Source organism: Onthophagus taurus, chromosome 2, assembly GCF_036711975.1.
Source record: "Onthophagus taurus isolate NC chromosome 2, IU_Otau_3.0, whole genome shotgun sequence".
NCBI classification, from domain to species: Eukaryota; Metazoa; Arthropoda; class Insecta; order Coleoptera; family Scarabaeidae; genus Onthophagus; species Onthophagus taurus.
Genome location: NC_091967.1, coordinates 20852647 through 20874253, shown reverse-complemented (window position 1 = coordinate 20874253; position 21607 = coordinate 20852647). Strand labels below are relative to the sequence as shown.

The 21607-nt window shown below is 31.0% G+C and overlaps 1 protein-coding gene across 4 annotated transcripts in view; it reads right to left on the bottom strand.

Moving 5' to 3' along the window:
- Positions 1–21607, bottom strand: part of LOC111426038 (sterile alpha and armadillo motif) — a 95691-nt gene that overhangs the window by 23229 nt on the left and 50855 nt on the right. Inside the window, exon 1 of one of the 4 annotated variants that reach the window (XM_023060394.2) lies at positions 18408–19200. The exons of the other annotated variants lie outside the window; for them this stretch is intronic. Coding sequence (XP_022916162.1) covers positions 18408–18470 — 63 coding nt within the window. The 5' untranslated portion in view covers positions 18471–19200. Of the gene's footprint in view, positions 1–18407; positions 19201–21607 lie in introns of those variants that run through there. 4 annotated transcript variants of the gene reach the window in all.

Below are 21607 nucleotides of genomic sequence, written 5' to 3'. Positions count from 1 at the left end.
AGAGACGTGATGTTTTGAAACTGTGAGAGGGGGACAGTGAGAGAGGATTTCGTAAAGCGATTCTATTTCGGTACTGTTAAAATTTTAAAGTTTACCTTCGTTTAAATTGATATCTGTCATCCGTTTTAAAATGTTAACAGTCCAAAGTATTTGTTTTGAATTAAGAAATTCTTTTAGTTAGGATACTACATGAAATCAAAATACTTTGTTTTTTTTTTCTGTAAACCATTCAATTTTTATTCTTTATTTATAAATTATCTCCAAAACAATAATTTCGCTTTATAATTGCTTTTTACATCCAATACTAGTCTTTGTTATTAATGAAAGTATAAAATCCCGCGTTTGTTACGTCATTGCATCTTTGGAATGTTGATTAATTGTTAAATATCGTGTCAAGAAAACATTTTCAGATTTCATTTTCACCTTTTTCTAACGATTTTTTCGCAAAAATTCATGTATATTAAGCATAATGAATATTATATATCGTCTGAAAGAATGCTTTTTATTTTTTGAAATTGAGACTGAGACAAAAATTACAAAATGCACATTAAAATTAAAAGTTAATGAAAGCTTTCTAGCGTGTTATTTAAAATACTGCATATGAAATCTTCGATTAAAATAGCTACTTTCTGATTTCTGTGTCCAAAATCGTTCGAAGTTGGAACTGAAGGTGGACCAGATTGAACAATTAACGTTCTCGCATAATGATTTAATATTCTTGGCCTCGTAACGAAACCATCAGTTATAAATATTATCTCCTCATTATCATTTCCTTTCCCTTAGTTTATATCTTCTATATAACGTGGGTAATTTCAATTAATATGAGATTTTCGTTATTTATCATTCATTACTATAAGTTTCAATCTATTAGACCATCATCAGCCGAGTTTTATATACATAATTATAACATTTCCTTGGCGTTCCTTGGCAAACACAGCATAATAAATTGTTTAAAGCTTATATTCATAAACATGTCATGCTTTACAAGAAAATTAGACACGTTGGATAACTATTTATCTGAACAGTGTGTCATCAACATATTTATCCAAGCGTCCAACTTTTTGACAAAGTTTGGCACGATGGATTGTTGACACATAAACTAAACGAAATCCTTCCAAAACAATACGTAGATATAGTAACAACGTACATCTCAGACAGACTCTTCAGAGTTAAAAGAGATAAACACGAGAGTGCTTCAAGACAGTGTACTGGGTCCTAGCCTTTATCTGCTATATACTAGTGACATTTCCTTGGCGATCCTTAGCAAACACTTGCTGAAACAGCATAATAAATTGCTTAAAGTTTATATCCATAACCATGTCATGCTTTACAAGAAAATTAGACACGTTGGATAACTATTTATCTGAACAGCGTGTCATCAACATATTTATCCAAGCGTCCAACTTTTTGACAAAGTTTGGCACGATGGATTGTTGACACATAAACTAAACGAAATCCTTCCAAAACAATACGTAGATATAGTAACATCGTACATCTCAGACAGACTCTTCAACGTTAAAAGAGATAAACACGAGAGTACTTCAAGACAGTGTACTGGGTCCTAGCCTTTAACTGCTATATACTAGTGACATTTCCTTGGCGTTCCTTGGCAAACACTTGCTGAAACAGCATAATAAATTGCTTCAAGTTTATATCCATAACCATGTCATGCTTTACAAGGAAATTAGACACGTTGGATAACTATTTATCTGAACAGTGTGTCATCACCATATTTATCCAAGCGTCCAACTTTTTGACAAAGTTTGGCACGATGGATTGTTGACACACAAACTAAACGAAATCCTTTCAAAACAATACGTAGATACGCAGACAGACTCTTCAGAGTTAAAAGAGATAAACACGAAAGTGCTTCAAGACAGTGTACTGGGTCCCAGCCTCTATCTGCTATATACTAGTGACAACCAGAGTTGCAATGAAGAAAGATCCACTAGGAAACAACAAATACCCAACAATGCAATACTCGGCTAGATAAAAAAATGAAGGATAAAGATAAACGAGCTGTCTGTCCATATCAATTTTACAAATAAATTGCAAATATATGCGATGGGTTTCTGGATATAAATGGCACCATTGTCCCATATGAGAACTACTCCAAGTATCTTGGCATGACACTGTATGCCAAACTTAGGTGGAAAGAGAATATATAATTAGCCCTAAAATACCCATTTACAATCAGAGTATCCAGCTCTGGGGATGTGTCAGAGACTAAAATAATATAAAGAAATGTGTAGCTTCTAGTGGATGTGTGACACCTTTCTATAAAATTGACGTATCAAAATAGAATAATATAAGCTGCTTACAAGTGTATTCCGTGCGTGATTAAGAATTAAAATAATGGACTGAACATAAAAAGTAATCATTTTGTTTTGGAATACCTACGTTGTGGAGAGAACCTAAACAACACACCTACGTCTCTTATTTTTCTTCTTGCTAAGTATACAGTCTCAATTTAAAAAATAAAAATGAGTTTTCATATCCCAAAATCTCCTCAGCTATTCGTTCTAGTCCTCATGAGATTGATTTACTAGCCTCTTCTCCTCCATATACACTGGAATTTTCATATACGCAGTAATAATCGTACTCATGGATATGAGTCTAAACTTATGTTCAACCTCAATTAAACGATTTAGTAAGAGATAATCCTTTGAAAGGATTCAGTAGAATTTTTTTGATCAAGATTAAAATAAAGCACATATTAGCTTATTACTCCTGAAGTGATAGGAACTTCAATATCAAATACGCCTGAATACCTCTTGGACATTCACTTCATTTGAAAGAATGCTATGCAATCTTGAATTAACTCGGAACAAGCGGAGTTATATGGAATCATCATCAATCGATGATTAATCGTGAAAAGCTCTTATTCCTGGAAATAGAATGTTGAGAAGACTGCTTTTAAAACTGCTTTTTATAATTTTTGGAGGCCTACGACTACAACTACTAAACAACCTTTCTACAATACGAATAACATCGTTGTTTATCATTGATTATGCAAAAATCAGTGGGATGATAAATTACGTTGGTCATTCTTATCACACACAATTTGGAATATGTATATGAGAGTTGTGAATACAAGCTGGCAATTAGGATGATGGCATTGTAATTTTGTCCAATGTAAATTTATTCTTCATTCAATAACTCTTATTGTTTTATCGACTTGCGTTTCTTTTATACATAGTCGTCAAGCATGGTAAGTTCCAACTTCTTTGATATCGTTTTTCAAACTCCACTCTTTACTGGTGAAAGCATTCTCCATGTTCATCGCTAACTGAGCCTAAGTTTTTAGGAATAAGCTTAAATGGAAGTCTAGAAAATGGATTTTTTGGAAAAATGTTTCTGCTCTAAGTATGGTTGGGCCATGAAATTCCTCTCCGCTTTAACAATTGAGTTCGCCACCTTCTTCAATAAACCTCAAAGATCACTTCGGTACCGAAATTACAGAGGAATGAAGTGGCATCATCATCAATCAACTCCTCATATTTGTCAAACAGAAGAAGCAGTTCTCTGCACGATTCTTGGGTCCATTGGTACACCAAAAGGCATTTTTTTATAGTACACACTCGAGGTATCTTTTTTGTCTTGATCTTTACTTCACTCTTAGAATCAGCTTGATAACACTTTTCAAATACGTGACATTTTGTATATTTAACCCAAACATTTGTTGTGTTTGAGCAAAGTAAATCACTTAAACAAACAAATGGGACATCTTTTGAAGTTAATTAAAGAAGAAATTGAATTGACAGAATCAGTTTTTGGTAAAATGTCAACTGCTAATTAATTAATAGTCATCTTGTATATTGACGTGCCAATTATCAAATCTTTTGGATCTATCATTTCGCTATAAAACCCTATGTCCTACTTCCTGTAGATAGTTGATATCATAACATGTATCATTATTCGAGATATCGGTGAATTTTTTAGTATTACATAGTGTTATAGTCAACAAATTCTACAATGTCTTGTATGAATTTTTGTCTAAATATAAATAATTGTTATAGTTATCAAGATTAGATCTTCTTTCTTAAAATTTTTGAATGTTTGTATTTTTTTTTGATTCATCAGGTTTAACCTTCTGAATTGCAAGTGAAATCAATACAATTTACTTTGGATGAGAAGCCAAATTTAATTGTCGATTAAGCAAAGTGTAAAAAACCTTACTTTAACTTTTATTTTACTCTACCTCGTTAAAATAATAATAAAAAACTTCTTCTATTCTTTATGATTTTTGTTTCTTTTTCTTTTCCAATTTACTCCGTCCTTTAGATTCTTTTTCAATTACAATCACATAACGTAATATTTTACCTTCAACACTAATCAACAACAATTAATAATATACCACGATTTAAACATTAAAAAAAACTCCACCAAACACATTTTATGTTAATTTCATCTCGCGTTCACCTTGCATTAAACGTTTTATAGCTAATTAAGTTATTTATCAATACAACAACGACCATAATAAGTGATTTACAACCCTGTTATCAAAAGATAAACAACCACAAAAGAAGTGCTACTGCGGTTTTTATTCAATGATAAGTTAAATCAACCACAATTAAAATAAAAAATCTTAATAGAAAGAAAATTAATCTCAAAAGAAAATAAATTGTTGATTTCTAAAAATAATATTAACATCATCATTATAATCGTTAGGTTGATATAAATTTAGAATATGATCGTGAAATATAATCAGTGATTCCCGGTATCTCCAATTGAAACGTTGTAAGATGCGAATGAGTCACTTCTACCGTAACACTAATACTAAACTACTTAACATATGTATGCACAGAGTACATTGTGCATCGTTTGCGATAAGAAAATCGTTTGAGCGTCATCGTACGCCGTTCTCGTGCCTTCTCTTTCTCTCATAAATATGGATTAGTTAACGCCATATAAGAGCGTGTTGAACGTGGTCGCATAAAATGACTCACCGGTATTTCCTTGTAAACGGAAGCATTCTCGCGAGACTCAGAATCGTACTCATAAGTAAATAGGTGGACAACAACTTCCGATCGCGAGAAATGTTATTACGTGTTCATTACGATTTATGACATAATGATGCAACGCCAACAATATTGTATGGCGTCATAATTCAAATAAAATTGGTCCGTTATCGTTTACGATGACTCAGATGAGTTTCAACTTTGACATCGAAATTAATAACAAATTTCTAAGAATAAATATTACTTTGATTTAACATTTTTATTTAAAAAATAGAAGACATAGAGATGAATAATTTAATTTGTGATATAAATCTTTTAATAATTTATTTTGAAAATGTTTTTATATAGTTATTTCGTTTCTAATTATTATCTAATTAATGTAAATAAAGGAGTGTAATCGAAATAGATTACGAAAACCCGGGAGGGCTTATTGATAATGATTGTTTGTATTAGATTAATATTGGCGGTGTTTGTTCCCAATGTTGACGATATATTATTACAGATGACAATCATTAAATACAATGGGTATCTTTTTTTTTAATAAAACAGTTGTAAATCGCAATGAACATTTGCCAATCGAAATAAAAAAAATAGAAGAAGATTTCAAGGATAATCAAGTAATTAACAAGCGTATTTGATTTATTTTACACTATTACTACGTGGAATGCACGTCCACAATGTTCTCTTACTAGGTACAAAAAGCAATTACAGGGTTTCGATATAATTAATCTACACTGTAAATGACTTTATTTACATTCATGGGAGACGATGGTCGTCCTTGTTTTAATTGAATGTTTGTTTAGCGGATTTTCCAAGGTAAAATCTTTAAAGTTATGAGATACGTCTCCGACTCGTCAAAATTTCTTACACCACAGCTTTATAAATAGATATATAAATAACTAAATACCCAAGATGCATGTACACACGATTTCTTGGCACTTGCGCTAATGGATTTACTTTCTCTAAAATAAGATCAAAGCGAATTCGTTTTGAAATGATTATGAAATCAGAACAAGAGTAACGTAATTTCGAGAACTTTAAATAGTTCTAGTTAGAAGTGAACAAAAATCGATGTCATAAATCAATTATTTACCTTTTTAAGGTCTCCCCAGGAGTCTGAGTCATCGAAATAAAAAAGTTTTTCGAGTGTTGCGTAACCTCAATATATAGACAACGCGGTTGATGAGGAACGCGCCGCCAAGTTTGTCCGGTTTGGGCCCCCCGAAGATGATCAAGATCGGTTCCAAGAATGTTTCGTGTCGTCGTCATATGACTCACCCACATTCTACTACTCGCGACTATAACACAGAGAGGTTGGCGTATATTTGCAATTTTGGAATGTGACTCACGATTCATTCATAAAAACGGCTCTTAAAACGTAACTCTCAATGTGGTTTTAATAACGATAAAAAAGTTCATTGTAATCTTTAAGTTGTATAAACAACCTAATGTTAACTATAATATACATTGGTTAATAATAATAAACATTTATTAATCGGTCGTTTCCTTCATAGATAACAAAATGAAGAAATAAGATTTTTTTTAATCTCGATAAATAAACATAATAATGAACAATGTGCTTAATTTTATCGCTGATAAAAAATGAAAGTTAAGTAAAAGTTAAAAAAGTATCTGTACGTTTTAAATAATTTATTGAAGACTCGTGGAATACATAGTAATAAGGGGTAACAATAACAGAGTTAACCAATCGCGTATATCATTAAATTCTTGACCTCTTCAATGGGACTTGCGAATCAAGGAATGAATTGGTGCCAAATGGGTCAACTATGTGCGAGTTCGCTTGCACCAGCTCACCAGAAGGTGTAGGTGTATGTCAAGATAACGTCCCCGTTAACAGAGGCGTCAGTGTAAAAAGGATGTTCATATTGAGAAATTTACATAAATATATTTTTTTATTTGATTGAGATGTATTCAACATAAGTAAGTAATCAATTCAGATTATATTTTTTATGAAGGGTGAGTTATTTAACTATAACTACTTATTTAATCCAACAAAATAGAGAGGAAAAAGTCTACTTTTTTAATAAACAATTTTCGTTGCGTAATAATTATTCAAATGTATGTTAAAAAGTAATTAAAAAGAAAGTAAATAGGTGTATTTATAATAAATTATTAGAAATTAAATTAATGGAAAATATTTTTTCCTTAAACATTGGAAACGGTGCCCTCTATTATTGTTTAAAGAAATAAAATTACAGTTTCCTGTAATTTCATTATTATATATTACTACCTCACTTTTTACAGTTTATCTTGCAATTTAACATATTTTCATAATCTACATAAGTTTTTAAGCTTGTGTAACATTACATCATATATGGGGTATCTGAACACACCCCATATCTGAAAAATAATTCAAATAGCACTTTCTACACGTCCTTTTGAATATGAGCCCCAGCATACCGAAGTTATACTCCCTCCCAAAATTACACAAACCAGACATGCCCATCAGGTCTATCACTCACTGATTCAAAGTCTAGTCAAATTTATGAAAAATATATTTAATAACATTGATTTTGTACCTTCTTATTACATAAGCAATTCAAATCAATTCATAAATTTGACCAAAAATATCAATATTGACAATTGCCTCTTAATATCGTTTGATGCAACAAACCTCTACCCAAATGTCCCAGTGGAATATACTCTTGAAATAATTTCAAAAATGTTTGATTCACATTTTGACAACAAAAATAATGTAAAACACCTGAATTACATTCTTAGCACATAGTAAAACAAAATCAGTGCAGCTTTGAAGGAGAATTTGGTTACCGAAGGTTTACCTTGGGAAATGTTATTTGGATTGCTGGCGGATATATTTTTGGATCATATTGAAAGGAATTTCATCATGAATGAAGCTGAACAATATTGGCTGTTGGGCTAGGTACGATGTAGGATGACGTCTTTTGTGTATGAAAAGGGAATGAGGAATCTTTACATAACTTTCACAATTACATCAAAGGTTTACAAAACAATCTTAAATACACACTGGAAATGGAAGAAAAAGACTAAAAAGACTAAATTTCTTGTATTTGAGCTTAACGAGAACCAAAGATCATTTAATTGAATATGGTATTTTTTAAAAAACTTCAGCTATAGCCACTACAATACCATACAACTCAGAACACCCTTTGTCCCAAAAATTAGCTAATTTTAGATTTTTAATTAATAGAGTTTTCAGCTACCCATTAACACAGAAGAATCAGAAAATGGAATGAGAAACTGCATTGGGTTTGCATCTACCTGCTTCTACCGTATCATATCATTGAAGTCACCTCCTGACTTGTTAGATGAATTAAGTCTCGATCGAATCTAGATTCATTATAAAGGGTGTATCAAGTATGAGTAGAAAAAATTTGAGTGGTTATAGGTCTCCTCTTTCTGAATAAAAAATTCTTATAACACAATGTCTCATTCTTTGTCCTTCTTGAGATATGATACGATATAGTTAAGGGTTCACAAGTTTGAGTACTACTGGTTAATAAATTATACTAAGCATTCTTTGCATTGCAATTTGTAATTTGTTTCTAGTTTTGTAATTTTGTTGTTTTTAATACAATAAGCAAGTTTATTTATTAAAACCTAAATTTGTGTAAATATTCACATTAAAGAGTGATAAAACAGAAGGGATAAATTTATTCATATAAAGTAAATAACCTCTAAAAAAATATCTCAAAAATCACTTTTGTGTGTCAAATTCAGTGTTGTTAATACCCGGGTATTTATTTTCAAGGGTAAATTTCCTGGATATATACCTGGGGGTATTTACCCAAGATGGGTATTTAGAGGTATTTATAAAATTTAATTTAAATTGAGTTGATGGCAATTTGGCAAGCACTTCAAGAATGTAGAGTCGATTATCGATATACCAAACTTATTTATAACATCTACAAGAATACTACAATGACGGTAAAATTGCATGAAAGTACTGAAGAGAGTAAAAGTAGTAAAATACTGATTGTGAGTAAAACAAGGCGAGACACTGTTGAACCCAAATTGTTCATCACAGTCGTCAGAGTGCATTTAAACAACTGGATTGTACCCAAAAAGACATAAACATTGATTGCAAATGTTTAAGTAATTTGCGCTACGGGGACGATATAGTTCTTATATCAAATAGCCTTGGAGAGATTAAACTAATTTTGAACGACTTAAGGAGATGTGTGCAAGAGTCGGGTTAAATATCAATGAGGAGAAATAAAATTTATGATAAATCTTGTTTCCAACTCTAACATCAACAAATAATGAGATTGAGAGGGTTGACAGTTATGAATATCTTGGCTATGAGGTTCGTTTATCGAGAGATAATCAAACAAGCGAACTAAACAGAAGGATCACACTCGTATGGACAGCCTACAGGAAACTTAGAGACATCTTCAAGAGAAAAGGCTTTCAATCAATGCGTGTTTCCGGTTATGACATAAGGCTCCGAAACTTTAACATTAACGGTAGCCACTGCCAGGAGGGTCCAAGGTAGCGCAAAGATAAATGGAGAGGTCGATCCTGGGTCTAACTCTGAGGGACTACATACGAAATGAAGACCTATGAAGAAGAAGTGGCGTAAATGATGTGGTCAACATTATGACAAAGCTTAAGTGGAACTGGGCGGGTCATGTCGCGCGAATGAAGAATGAGCAGTGGACAAAAAGGTTGCTTGAGTGGAGACCGCGAGCGATCAAAAGAATGACCAACAATTGGATTCAGACAGCACAGAATACAATCGAATGGAATAGAATAGGGGAGGTCTATGTCCAACATTGGACGCAGAGGGTGTTTGATGACAATAATCATAATAACTTGATCTAATCTAAATTACGACGGATTCGTCTAATAATAATACGTCTTTGATTGTTGACAATTCCTCGTCTTCAACGTCCTCATCATCTTCCTCTTCATTTTTTTTTGAATCTGATATATCTTTACTGGTATACAGTGGGTATACTTTTATACCCACTGTTTGGGTATTTACTCTGGGCCGGGGTAAATACCCGTATAAATACCCATTTTAGAAATACCTACCTGCCGGGTATTTACCCAGCGCCCATCACTGGTCAAATTAAAGCTATATACATAAGCAGAGCCTACTTAATATAATTCTTTATACAGCAGTACTTAAACTTTCAAACCCTTAACTTTATCGTATCATATCTTAAGAATGGCAAAGAATGGGACATTGTGTTATAAGAATTTTTTATCCACAAAAAGGGGACCTATAACCTCTAAAATTTTTTCTACTCATATCTCATACCTTAAGTCTGCACAGAATCAAGACTGCATTAAGTCGATATAGTATCTGTAACTAGTATGATCACTGATAAATAAATTCAATCAAGTGTATTTTCATGGAGTTCGCATCACCGAATTCGTCAAATTTGACTTCGCTGGGATTCTTCCTGGCGATAACTGACAACTAGAGTTTACTGAACACGTTTGGATCGGTTTTAGAGACTTTTTATCAAAAAGTTTATAACTTTGCGTTATTAAGTCATTATAGAACTACTACAAAATGTGGTAAAACAATTATTCATTTTCTAACTTCTTGTGTTCTTATATATTTTTGTATATGTATAACACAAACTTCTTCTCCACAGAGAAGATATTAATGAATCTGAATCTGAATCTGAATTAATAACTCTTTTTTTTTAATTAGACAGACAATAAATTATTAAAAACCATTTAAAAAACAATGTATACAACCGTTTCCGGTGCAATCGGAAATAATAAAGGTTTAAACATGTAGGCCATATTGATCTATATCGGATTATAGACGATCAAGTTCAATGTGCTCGTATTTTCCTGGATGTTTGTTTGGAATGGTCTTTGTAATCATCTCAAATCCTTCCGGTAAGGACGTTATTCGCAAAAGCTAAATATGGCGGTTTTCAAAATTTGCTTCTAACTCGAATGATCATAATTTCAAAATCGTCAATAACTATAATTCAAAACAAATTATCCTCATTGTAATAGATTAAAAAGTTCATTTTATAAGGTAAAGTTAAACAAATTAATCAAATGATTTACAAATTACTCGCTGATTATCTTGGCCACCTGTGCATAAGATTAATGTATAGATAACTATTCCTTTATTGACAAAAAACTATGTTGATATATTCTTCCCACTATTAGACCTTAAATAAACTTTACCTTAATCAGCACTAAGTATCATTTTACAATGCGATTTCGAACACAACCTTATTATTGAGAACAAGTCTCCTATATGCATTATTTTACAAGAGATAAACAAAATTTTATCAATGGAATTTCTTCAACTCAAAACATAAAAATATAGATTATGATAACTGAAGTTGACTTAAAATTTATGTTCACCTATATAGTACAACATTAACTTGGTGATAAAAATAAATTTGAATAGTTAAAAAGAATTAATTTGGAATTATATTATAATTATTTTTGTGTTCAACCGGCTTATTCGAGAAGAGGATTTCCTGTTCCTTAACGAAATAAAACTCACACAATTAATTATTACAACAAGCACGGCTCGTGGGTATAATTGCGCCTTCCGCCATCTGCCGAAGTACGCCGTCCGTTTTTTAAACAAGTCCACCCACGCTATACTTCAAGAAAAATCAACTTCGCTGCCATTCGGTCGTATCTCGAAGAGGATGGAAGAAAGAAAAACCTGTTCGACAATTTTGGACACCTGTGCCTTATTCGAAGCTGTAGGAATTCGCCTTTATTGTTTGTTATTGACCTTGCGAACCCTGTTTTTGGCGTTTTGCTTATATACGTAGTCTTATTCCAAGAAACCAAAACGAATAAAAAAATCACACCAAAGGTGATAATTTGTGATTTTTCATAAAAATTGATAAGATAAAAAAAGTGATATTGAATTTAATAAGCCCGGATTTTATGCGGCCTATTTTCTTACTATGTATATATAACATGCAACGATTATTTAGGCCTGGCTAAGCAAACCTAAACGTCTTGCAAAATCTTTTGGAAAAACTGTTGCGTTATCGGTATTTAAAATTTAATATTATGAAACGTCCGCTAAAATCCAAACAAAAACTAATTGTGTGTCGTAAAGTTTGTTTCCATAAATATAACATAAAATAATTAAACTTCCTGTTTTAGTTTAATTTTAAATAAAATTCTTCTTTAATAGAAATTTAGAAAGTGAAATTTTTAACGTTTTCGGTGAAATCCGTTCCTGGAAATTCTAGAAATATTCCATGCGGCTATTTCTGGCACGTGCTACACACGTGACCACACCACGATCCCCACGTACACATCCTACTCTAAAAAAAACTATACGTATAGTGGTTTGTTCGACATGGAATTTTAATGGACAAAAGAAGAAAAAATGATTACCACCGACACAAATTGACCCAAAAATCGATAACAAAAACGAGATTTTCGGTCGCGTCGCTACTCAAAGTTTTCGTTTGTATTAGTCGATAAGAAAAGTCGAAATAAAACAAAGACGATTTTGTACTCAACGATGAAGAAGAAAGCCTTCAAAGTAACACGATTTATTCACGCGTTATTAAAAAACAAACATTACAAGACAATCGATTCGTTATTTTATTGATCGGTATGTATTCAGTATTGAATTGAGAGTTAATTATAAAAGTGTTAACGTCCTTTATAATTTAATTCTCGATTTGAACATCTGCATCAATAGAAAATAGAAATCTTGACCTCTTTTAATCAATAGAGCTTTAATGTTACACGTCATTTTTGTTTCTTATTTTTAAAACATTTCATTTTAGCGATTATTTAAGACAAAAGTAGATTGGCAGTTTTATAAAATTTGATATAATTCTCAAAATCGATTCATTTTAGAACGTGTCAAATCTATGTATGTGCGTTTACATTTTAATGTTATATAAGTATGTGAGAGGTTGGCGACATAGTTTGATTTTCCATCAATAAATATGAATGATTCCAGTAATAATGTAAGAAAGTTACAGAAAGTGTTACGATCTTTATTACCGCCAATTTAGATCTTTAGGGCAAAGCCTATTAGTCAATAAGGCAGAAATAACTCCCATTAATTTTATCAATTCCAACAAATAGGGTGACATAATGATTTTCACCGATAATATCTAATCTATTTTAAGATTAAATGAAGCAACGACCACCTTGGCTGGTAATGCATTGTGACCTAGGGGATTAAATGAAATTGCGTCATTCAAGGAACATATACACGATGTTTGGAATGTTGGAGATGAGAAGACTTACAATGTTGGTTAAATTAGACGAAACGTTCCTTATCAAAAAAGAAAGTTTTAGAGTGATCTACACTATATTCCTCTATTTCAGTTTCAACAATTTATAAAAACTCATGATACTGTTGCTATATTATTCCTGATCAGGTCGTTTAATCAGGTGTTTAAACTTCTTGATTGAGATTGAGAGCAATCCTTTTTGTATACTGACTGATTATTTGATATCATTTTTTTGAATTGGTTATATTTGAAAAGAATTGTTGATCCTTCTATATTTAAACCAAACAATCTTCATCCAATTCACATTATTTCCATCCACATCAAATTTCTTATTTTTTAATAGCTGTTTTTGTAGGAAATTAGGAAAGTTATTTTGGCTGGTGGTATTTAGATTTGATGGTGCTAATTTTAAATAGTATACTTCATCTTAGAATAAGTTTTGTTCCTTCTTATCAAATTCGGTGTTAGAGATGTACTTCTTTAGACAAGACGCCATTTCAATGGAACCTTGTTTTGCCATTCCTTCAAGCCTTCAAGCTTCTTAAGCTTTTTAAATGCGTGAATATAATGTTCCTCTTATTTCAAAAGTTGTTCTTCTGGTGTATTAAAAATATGGCTCTAATACCACACAACGTATCGGTTATACATAATTTGTATATTTAGATCCCCAGGTAGGCAATCTTTCGTTATGCCCTTTCTGCAGAAGTGAGAAGGAACTACAGGGAAAGATTTTATGTGATTTATGACTAAAGTATTTACATCTTCTGGTATCTACATCCTAGGAGGTACCAACTTAGCCTCTCGACTAATGTTATGATCATCGTTTCAGTAATACACAGTTTTATTTTGTTGTATCAAAAAATAACTTTTTGTTTTAGTTCTTCATCAATTTCCAGATGCAGTGCCTTTACTTGATTTTATACTGATTTAGATTTTCAGGGTCCCCAATTTTTTAAATTTTCTCTATTTGAAACCTTTAAAATGTAGATATATTGATGAAACATTAGATCATTAGGTGAAAAATTAAAACGTTTCAACTTTGTGTCATCAGCAACTATTGTATATTAAGGTAGCAAAGATATATTTCTTCTAGTATGGAAAACTGAACCAAGGAGGCTTGCAGCCAAGGCGCAACAATCTAGAGATTTCAAAATGCACCCGATCGAGACAAAAATATTTATGTATAAGTGTTGTAGGATTTCGCATACTACAAAATATTGAAAAACACTGAGCTAGAACATAATTAATGGCTATGGATGTCTGAGCTCTTACCCTAGCAGGGCAATAATCATTTTAATTAAATTAGTTCAAGATTAGTTGAAATCTATCATTGACGACAAAGTTAAGCTACTTGCAGTAAAAGTGTGCTGCAAGTAAAGTATTCAATACTTAGTGTAAGTAATTTACTTATAGTAGGTACTTTCAAATTGTAGATACTGGATACTTTTACTTGTTTGATAACAAGTAACAAGTACTTGAAATAATTTGTTTACTCTAAGTAGTTTCATTTACTTCCAGTACTTTTAGTAGTAAGTAAAATAGTTATTTATTATACAAGTGAAAAAAGTTTTAGATTTCAGCTTGATGTCCTGTTTTATACATATCGCAATGGAAAAGTTATCAATCAGGTTGCTGGTAAAAATCAGTTTTATAAGGTACCTCAAATAGTAGCTAATTTTCTTCCACTTGAAAATGCTAACTGATATACAGGTCATTCATTTGGAAGATCGTCTGCTACACTTTTATTTGAATGGGGGGACTTGATGACACTAAAGAAACATGGCGGTTGGAAGTCATTAACGGTCGTTGAAGGGTATGTTGATGAATCGGTAGCACACAGGGCAGAAATAGCTAATAAAGTGTTTAGAACATGTGGCAGTGCTGAAATAACACTCGATTTGCGATCAGGTACATCAACAGCAGTTGTGTCCATGGCAGAAAAAAATATAATTTCAACACCAGAAAATTCGACTATTGTACTGAATAGTTCAAGGAACATGTCATTCATGCAATGCACATTTAATAATTGTACTTTTGATGTAAAGGAAATGTAACTAATTTCCTTCTCTACAATTTGATTTGTCAAAATGCGCTTTTGTAGCCACAACAGCAGATTGTGGCAACAGAATTGCAGAAATTTTAGACAACATTTGTAAAATATATGACCTGGATAGAAAAATTCTAGCCACGATTACTGATAATGAATCGAATTTCGTTAAGTGTTTCGGACTATCTTCTTTTTAGCATTATATCATGTGATCATACATAAAATCAGAAAAAAATAAACTATCTCTTAATAATCAAGAATCTGAGTAGACTCTTGCAATAAATTTTAGACTTTACAAAGTGCTTCAAATTTGTATTTACACTTGAATCAGAAATGGTGGCGATGGCTACAGTAACCATTCCTAAATTTAAAGTGCGCTGGTTAAGTGGTTTACAAGGTCATCAAATATTGTTTAGTAAAAAAATTAAAAATATTTATTCAATCCTGTATATTACAGGCAGCTGTCGAGTTGGCAAATGCGTGTGAGGTACCTGCAGGTCAAGAAAAAGAACAACCTGTGTAAACTTAGACCAGCTCAACCTCGTTAATAAATTTAAAACAATACTTCACAAGAAAACTAATATGAATTTGAAATAATAGGATTAATGATCATAAATCTAATATTGTGATGTTACATGATTATAAAATTATATTAAGAAAATATTTGTGAAATATAAATGAATATTGCCTTCTTCAGCTGCTGCAAAACGATTCTCTTTGCTGAAATCGTATATGCATCTAGACAACATGTTTTGAGCGACACAAATTTTAAGAAACTTAAAGTAATGTATTTCAATGAAGATAGCTAATGTCAGTTCGGGTTTGCTTTTTCTTTTTTGTATTTATTTAGAGCACATTTATTTACTCTAAGTAACTAAAATCGTTAGAGTACTTTAAGCAGTAGTTACTTTATATTGGGTACATGCTTTTTTAGATTCACTTATTGTTTGGAGCAATATCAATTATAGTATCATGCTCAATTGAATCGTGCAACCATCATACAATTTTATCATTCTGCAAGAGTATATGGTGAACTTCCTGATGACAAGAAAATGTGATTGAAAATATTGTAAAGAAGTTGCAGTTAAGGTTACACGTCGAGATTTTAGTTGATTAAATATGATGAAAGTAGTTCGTGACTTTACTAACCCTCCAAATTTTACTGGAAATGTTATTAAGATTCAATTTTTGATGACTAAGGTCACCAATTTTGAAACTTGCCATCAGAAGAGTTAAATGACGATCTCAATATAGATTGGGTGCCCTCAAAGGAGTGTTAAGAATTCCTTGCCTTTAGAATAAACGAAAAGAATTTGTAAAAGAAAAACAATCTTTGCAAAATTAGTATAAAGAACACAATTGGTGTCGATCTTATGTATCATGTATAATTTATTTCTAGGAGAGTAAAGTTAATGCATACAATATCCGTGTTAAAGGAAGTAACTTTTAATGCAACCATAACATTAATTTTCTATCATAATTCAATATCGTTATTAGAAACACAATACACATTCTCCAGATGTTTTACAAAAGCTACAAAAAAAAGTAAGAAGGAAGTGAACACAAGGAACTTGCGTAATTTAAATCTCGTGGTCAATCACACAAAGCATATAAAAATCATCATTATACAGAAGTGTATCAATGAAATCGAGTATCAAAAGCAATAAACGCACATTAATATGCCAAGACCTCAGCCTCATCAATCATCCACTCAAAATAAACAACAAAAAGGAAAGAATTGTTTATGTTGTGTTACGAAAAAAACGAGAGCATCATGATATTGACGTGGTTGGTGGGATTTGACCATGATATCCTAAACAATGCGTTAGAGATATTTGAGTTTATATGATTAAAGATTTTAATTAACAATAAGTATAAAAGTATTCGAAAATTTCATAATAAATTTTTTTATCTCGCAACATGTACTTTTACGTAGATATTAAAGTTATTGTAAAATGAATTAGATTAAGTATGTATAAGGTTTTTGGGAATAAAATCGGCGTAGTTATTTCTAATTCAAATTATTTATCCAAAAATTATTCATGTTTTACACTAAAAATGTTTCAAAGTGTTATTACAAGAAAAAATGGTTAAATTATATTTCTTTCATTAAAAATTAAAACTTATTTCTTAGTATACCTTGAAAATTTCTATTTATATTTAACGATTTTTCCATTAATTAATAGTAGTATTATTTTTTATAATAATCGAATTGAAATTGGTATCATAAAAAATCGATTTTATAGGAATTTTTCAAAATGATATAAATATTATGATATCTCAAAAATAGATTTAATTGCTTTTTGTTGTTTTTAAAATATTAAATACAAAATATTTACATGATTTAAAAGAAATCTATTATGTCTCTCAAGAGTTTAACAATGGTGTTTATCTCTGGTTGTGATTTGTAACGTAAATATTTTTTTAATTTAAAGGAAAAACAAGTAATGAAAAAAATTATTTAAATATGTAGATAACGCTAAACAATAATATCCTGTAAATTAACTATTTTTTATGATTTTTTTAAATTCATAAAATAAAAAACGTGTTTACTTTTAAAATAGGTTAAAAAGTTGATAAAAATGTTAATAAATAATCTTTCAGAAAAAAAAAATAGTTAAAAATATATTCATTTCGGATACAATAGATATGAATCATTAATAATATCCGGTACTTATTATAGTTTGTGGGTTTTTAATTTGAATATTTATTGTGTTGTGAGTAAACTATTTTAATAGAAAAAACTTGCGTAAATAAAATTTCTTTTATGTATGTTTCACGAAAAATACGATGATACGGTTTAAATAAAATACATAAAATAGATTTGTTTAAACGTAATTTAACATTATTTGATTAGAAAAGGGGCGATTAATTGACGTCCAAAACGTTTTACAGCCGACAAAAAATATCCTAACGTTCGCTAAAAATATCTTGCGGCTTCAAAAAGAAAACGAATTCAAGTCCAAAGTCCGCACAGCGACTCAAGCTATATATTGCTTTAATTTTTTTCTTTTTTGAAATTTTTGAGTATCTATTTTTTTTTAAATAAAATTTAACACAATTAAAAACAAAAAAGTTTTATGATATTTTTAATCTGAAAACTCCTAAACGAGGTTGTCCAAAATAGAATTCTCAGAATACATTCAATAAATTTAACAGATTGACGTAGATAAAGTCTATTTTTTTTACCTTTCGATTTAGAAGAAACCTGCGCACGTTCGGCTCTGGTATATTTATTTTATTCACCCCCATTTGTATTTCTTATTTCCTTATTTATTTACACAAAAAAGTCACATTAACACCGATAAAGATTATTGTTTCGAAATAATTGATCAAAAACGCAATTATAAAATAAATTTCACTGATAACTTTAAACTCGAATATTGAAAACTGAATTTTCGCGTCGGAAATTTCTTTTTGAATTATTTAAGAACTCGTTTGCTCGCCTCGATTCGAAGTGAAGTCACTGACTGTAACGCTATACGTTAGGCGTGTATATATTTTAGTGACTTCCTCCCCTCCACGAAAATACACACTCAGTTCAGTAAAAGTTTGCACAAGGTGATTATTATTTCACGATAACTGTAAAAATTTCTATGAAATTTTTAATAAATCAAACTCAATAATTTCAAAGTCTTAATTCCCTTAGTACTCAAATTTATTCTTGAATGAACGAACAAATAATCACTATTTTTTCATTCACCAAAACTTTATCACTCAAAACCTTATCACAAAGCAAATAGATACCATTTCATATGACTCCTTAAATTTTTTTTTAGATTTATTACTTCGTTTGTTTTAGGATTTAAAATTTAAATGTAACTTTGATTCAGACTATGACCATTTTCCCAGTTTTTCCCGATTTTAAATGAAACACGATGAGAAATCTGTATTTCTTTTGAAATAAAATCCCGGGAAAACGCATTTAATTTAAAAATCTTAACGTTAAAGTCGTTCTTCCTAATTTCAAAAATAACCATCCGATTCCGAGTAAAACTTTTCTTTCTTTCTGTTCAAGATGATTCGGATTCGTTTCGTTTGCCAAAAAGCGGTTGATGTCGAAACACATCTCACCACGTGTTGATTTCACGATTTCAAAACAAAAAAACCGTTTACCCAATAGATTATTTATTTTTTGTTTATCTATAAATATTATTGTATAGAAATGGGATTAAAAGTGTTAAAAAATCATTCTTAACGTCATTACGTACTTAATATTAATATTGACCCGGATATCAGGAATTTAAAACCCCAACCATATTAAACAAATAAACGAAGAAATCGTTTAATGCTCTAAGGAAATATGTTCGTTGGTTACAGTCTAAAAATAAATCAATTTTCCAATATATAAATAGTGTTTTTGGTCGTACGCGTAAATCTAAACATTGCGGTACAACGCAACGTCTGCCTGCCAACATAATCGCGTCATAAATGGACTTTCACTTAACCCAACCTTTCAACAAAATAGAAAACTTATATCCTGTTTGTAAAAATTATCACATCATTCTTCAGTCTGCATCGGTAGGTTTTCCTCTCTTCGTCTCTTGTATGTATGTTTGTTTTCTTTCTTTGATTATACTCGCGAAGAACGGGGACTTAACGGTGTATTTATGCATTTTATGCTATAACGTAATTCTTTTACGTGATATTAAGTATTCATGGTGGGTTAACACGTTGAGCTACGGGTGGCATCAATGTCTTACCACATTTTTAAGACGCTCTAAGACAGTGATGTATAACTGCGATATCCGTCCTTTTAGTGTACATCGTCTTTTGTGTCATTTTAATGGACAAAGAAATGTGGCCTATATTTTTTTCGTTGTCTGATGATTTTTCTGTAGTAGCCTTATTTTGTCTTTAACCAAAAATAGGAAATGGTCAATATTTCGTTCAAAAATAAACCTCTCAAAAACTGAAAAGCTTATTTATTGCATTTTGTATGTAGACATTTTTTGCACCAACAAACAAAACAATGATTTGTTCTTCCAAATTCTTGGAGGATGAGAATCATATCTTCTGGGTAATTTTGCTTTTAATAACACTTGCGCCAGCAATTCAGTTTATCCTATAATTTCAATTCTATGTTGTTGTAACTTCTTTGTACATCAAGATCGAATTGAATTCAATATCAATTTAGGGTTTTTCTTAAGCGCTGAGAATAAGGTTTCATTCGATCTGATAAATATATTAATCCTTTTGTTTTGTTACAACTCGTTCGAATATGTCTCCTTCACAAGAGTATCTTAGGTAACATAATCAAGTAACGAACACTTTAAAATGGCTTGCGTTGTTAATTAAGGAGAACTTCTGTTGTTGTACACATGTGACAATTTCCTTTGTTTATTAATTACGTTAATTAAGCATGAAAAGAAAGCGCAGTGGTGAAAAAGAATTGAAATGATTTTCATTAACATTTAAAAGACCAAAATAAGAACTCTGCTAATTTATACGCAAAAAGGTATAATATAAGACCCACCGGCGCTTCATTTTATTGCTTTATGAAACAAACAGCGGTTTTGTTTCATGACGTTTAAACAGATACGTGCAATTCTGATCCCTGGATTAATGGTGTGTGAAAAAGGCAATATGAAAAATAAGCTTCTGAAGGTTAACTATTTACATTCTAAAATCGATACGATATCATACAGTTATATTCATCATAAAAATTTTAGCTGCGAAATTGCTTAGAGAAGAATTCAATAATTTCCTCTTTAAATTTGTTTACTGTCCAAATGTGTAACACTGATGAGTCTACTCTTTTTTGAACGATGATGCTTTTTAAATACTGGTTAATTACTCTAAACAATCAGCATCTGGTCATAAAATCTTTGTTTACACTGAAAAAATTTCAAAAGCTAAGAGAACTTATGGTAGAACAAAAGTTGGAAGTCTTTTATGCAATTATTACAATCATTCAAAAGGCTATTCAGAGGTGTTACTCTGAATGTTGCAACAATATTCCATAACATTTGCTTTTCAGAAACCCTGATATCGCTTTTTCACAGTAAGAATGTTCTGATGAATTCATTCTCCTGGTTCTTCGCATAAATCACCTAGATTTTCAGACATTTTCATGAATTACTATAATAATACAAGTCTCTGGAATTGTTCCCCCAATTCTATGAGGTAGGGAATCAAAGTGCAAGCACCGCTTGATGCAAGTAAAACAGGTTGAAATCATCAATATATATGCATAGTATACAAGTATATTAACATACAAGTATAAATTATAAATATTAGCTGTTAAAGCCGTACTAAGTGTGTATTGGGAGTTTAATGAATAATTGATGTAATTATTACACTTTTTTCTTAGTTCGAGTTAAGTTTGCGGTAATTCCTCCCACCGAAGTGGTAGGAGAAGGAATGTATCGATATTTCTTAGCTATCGC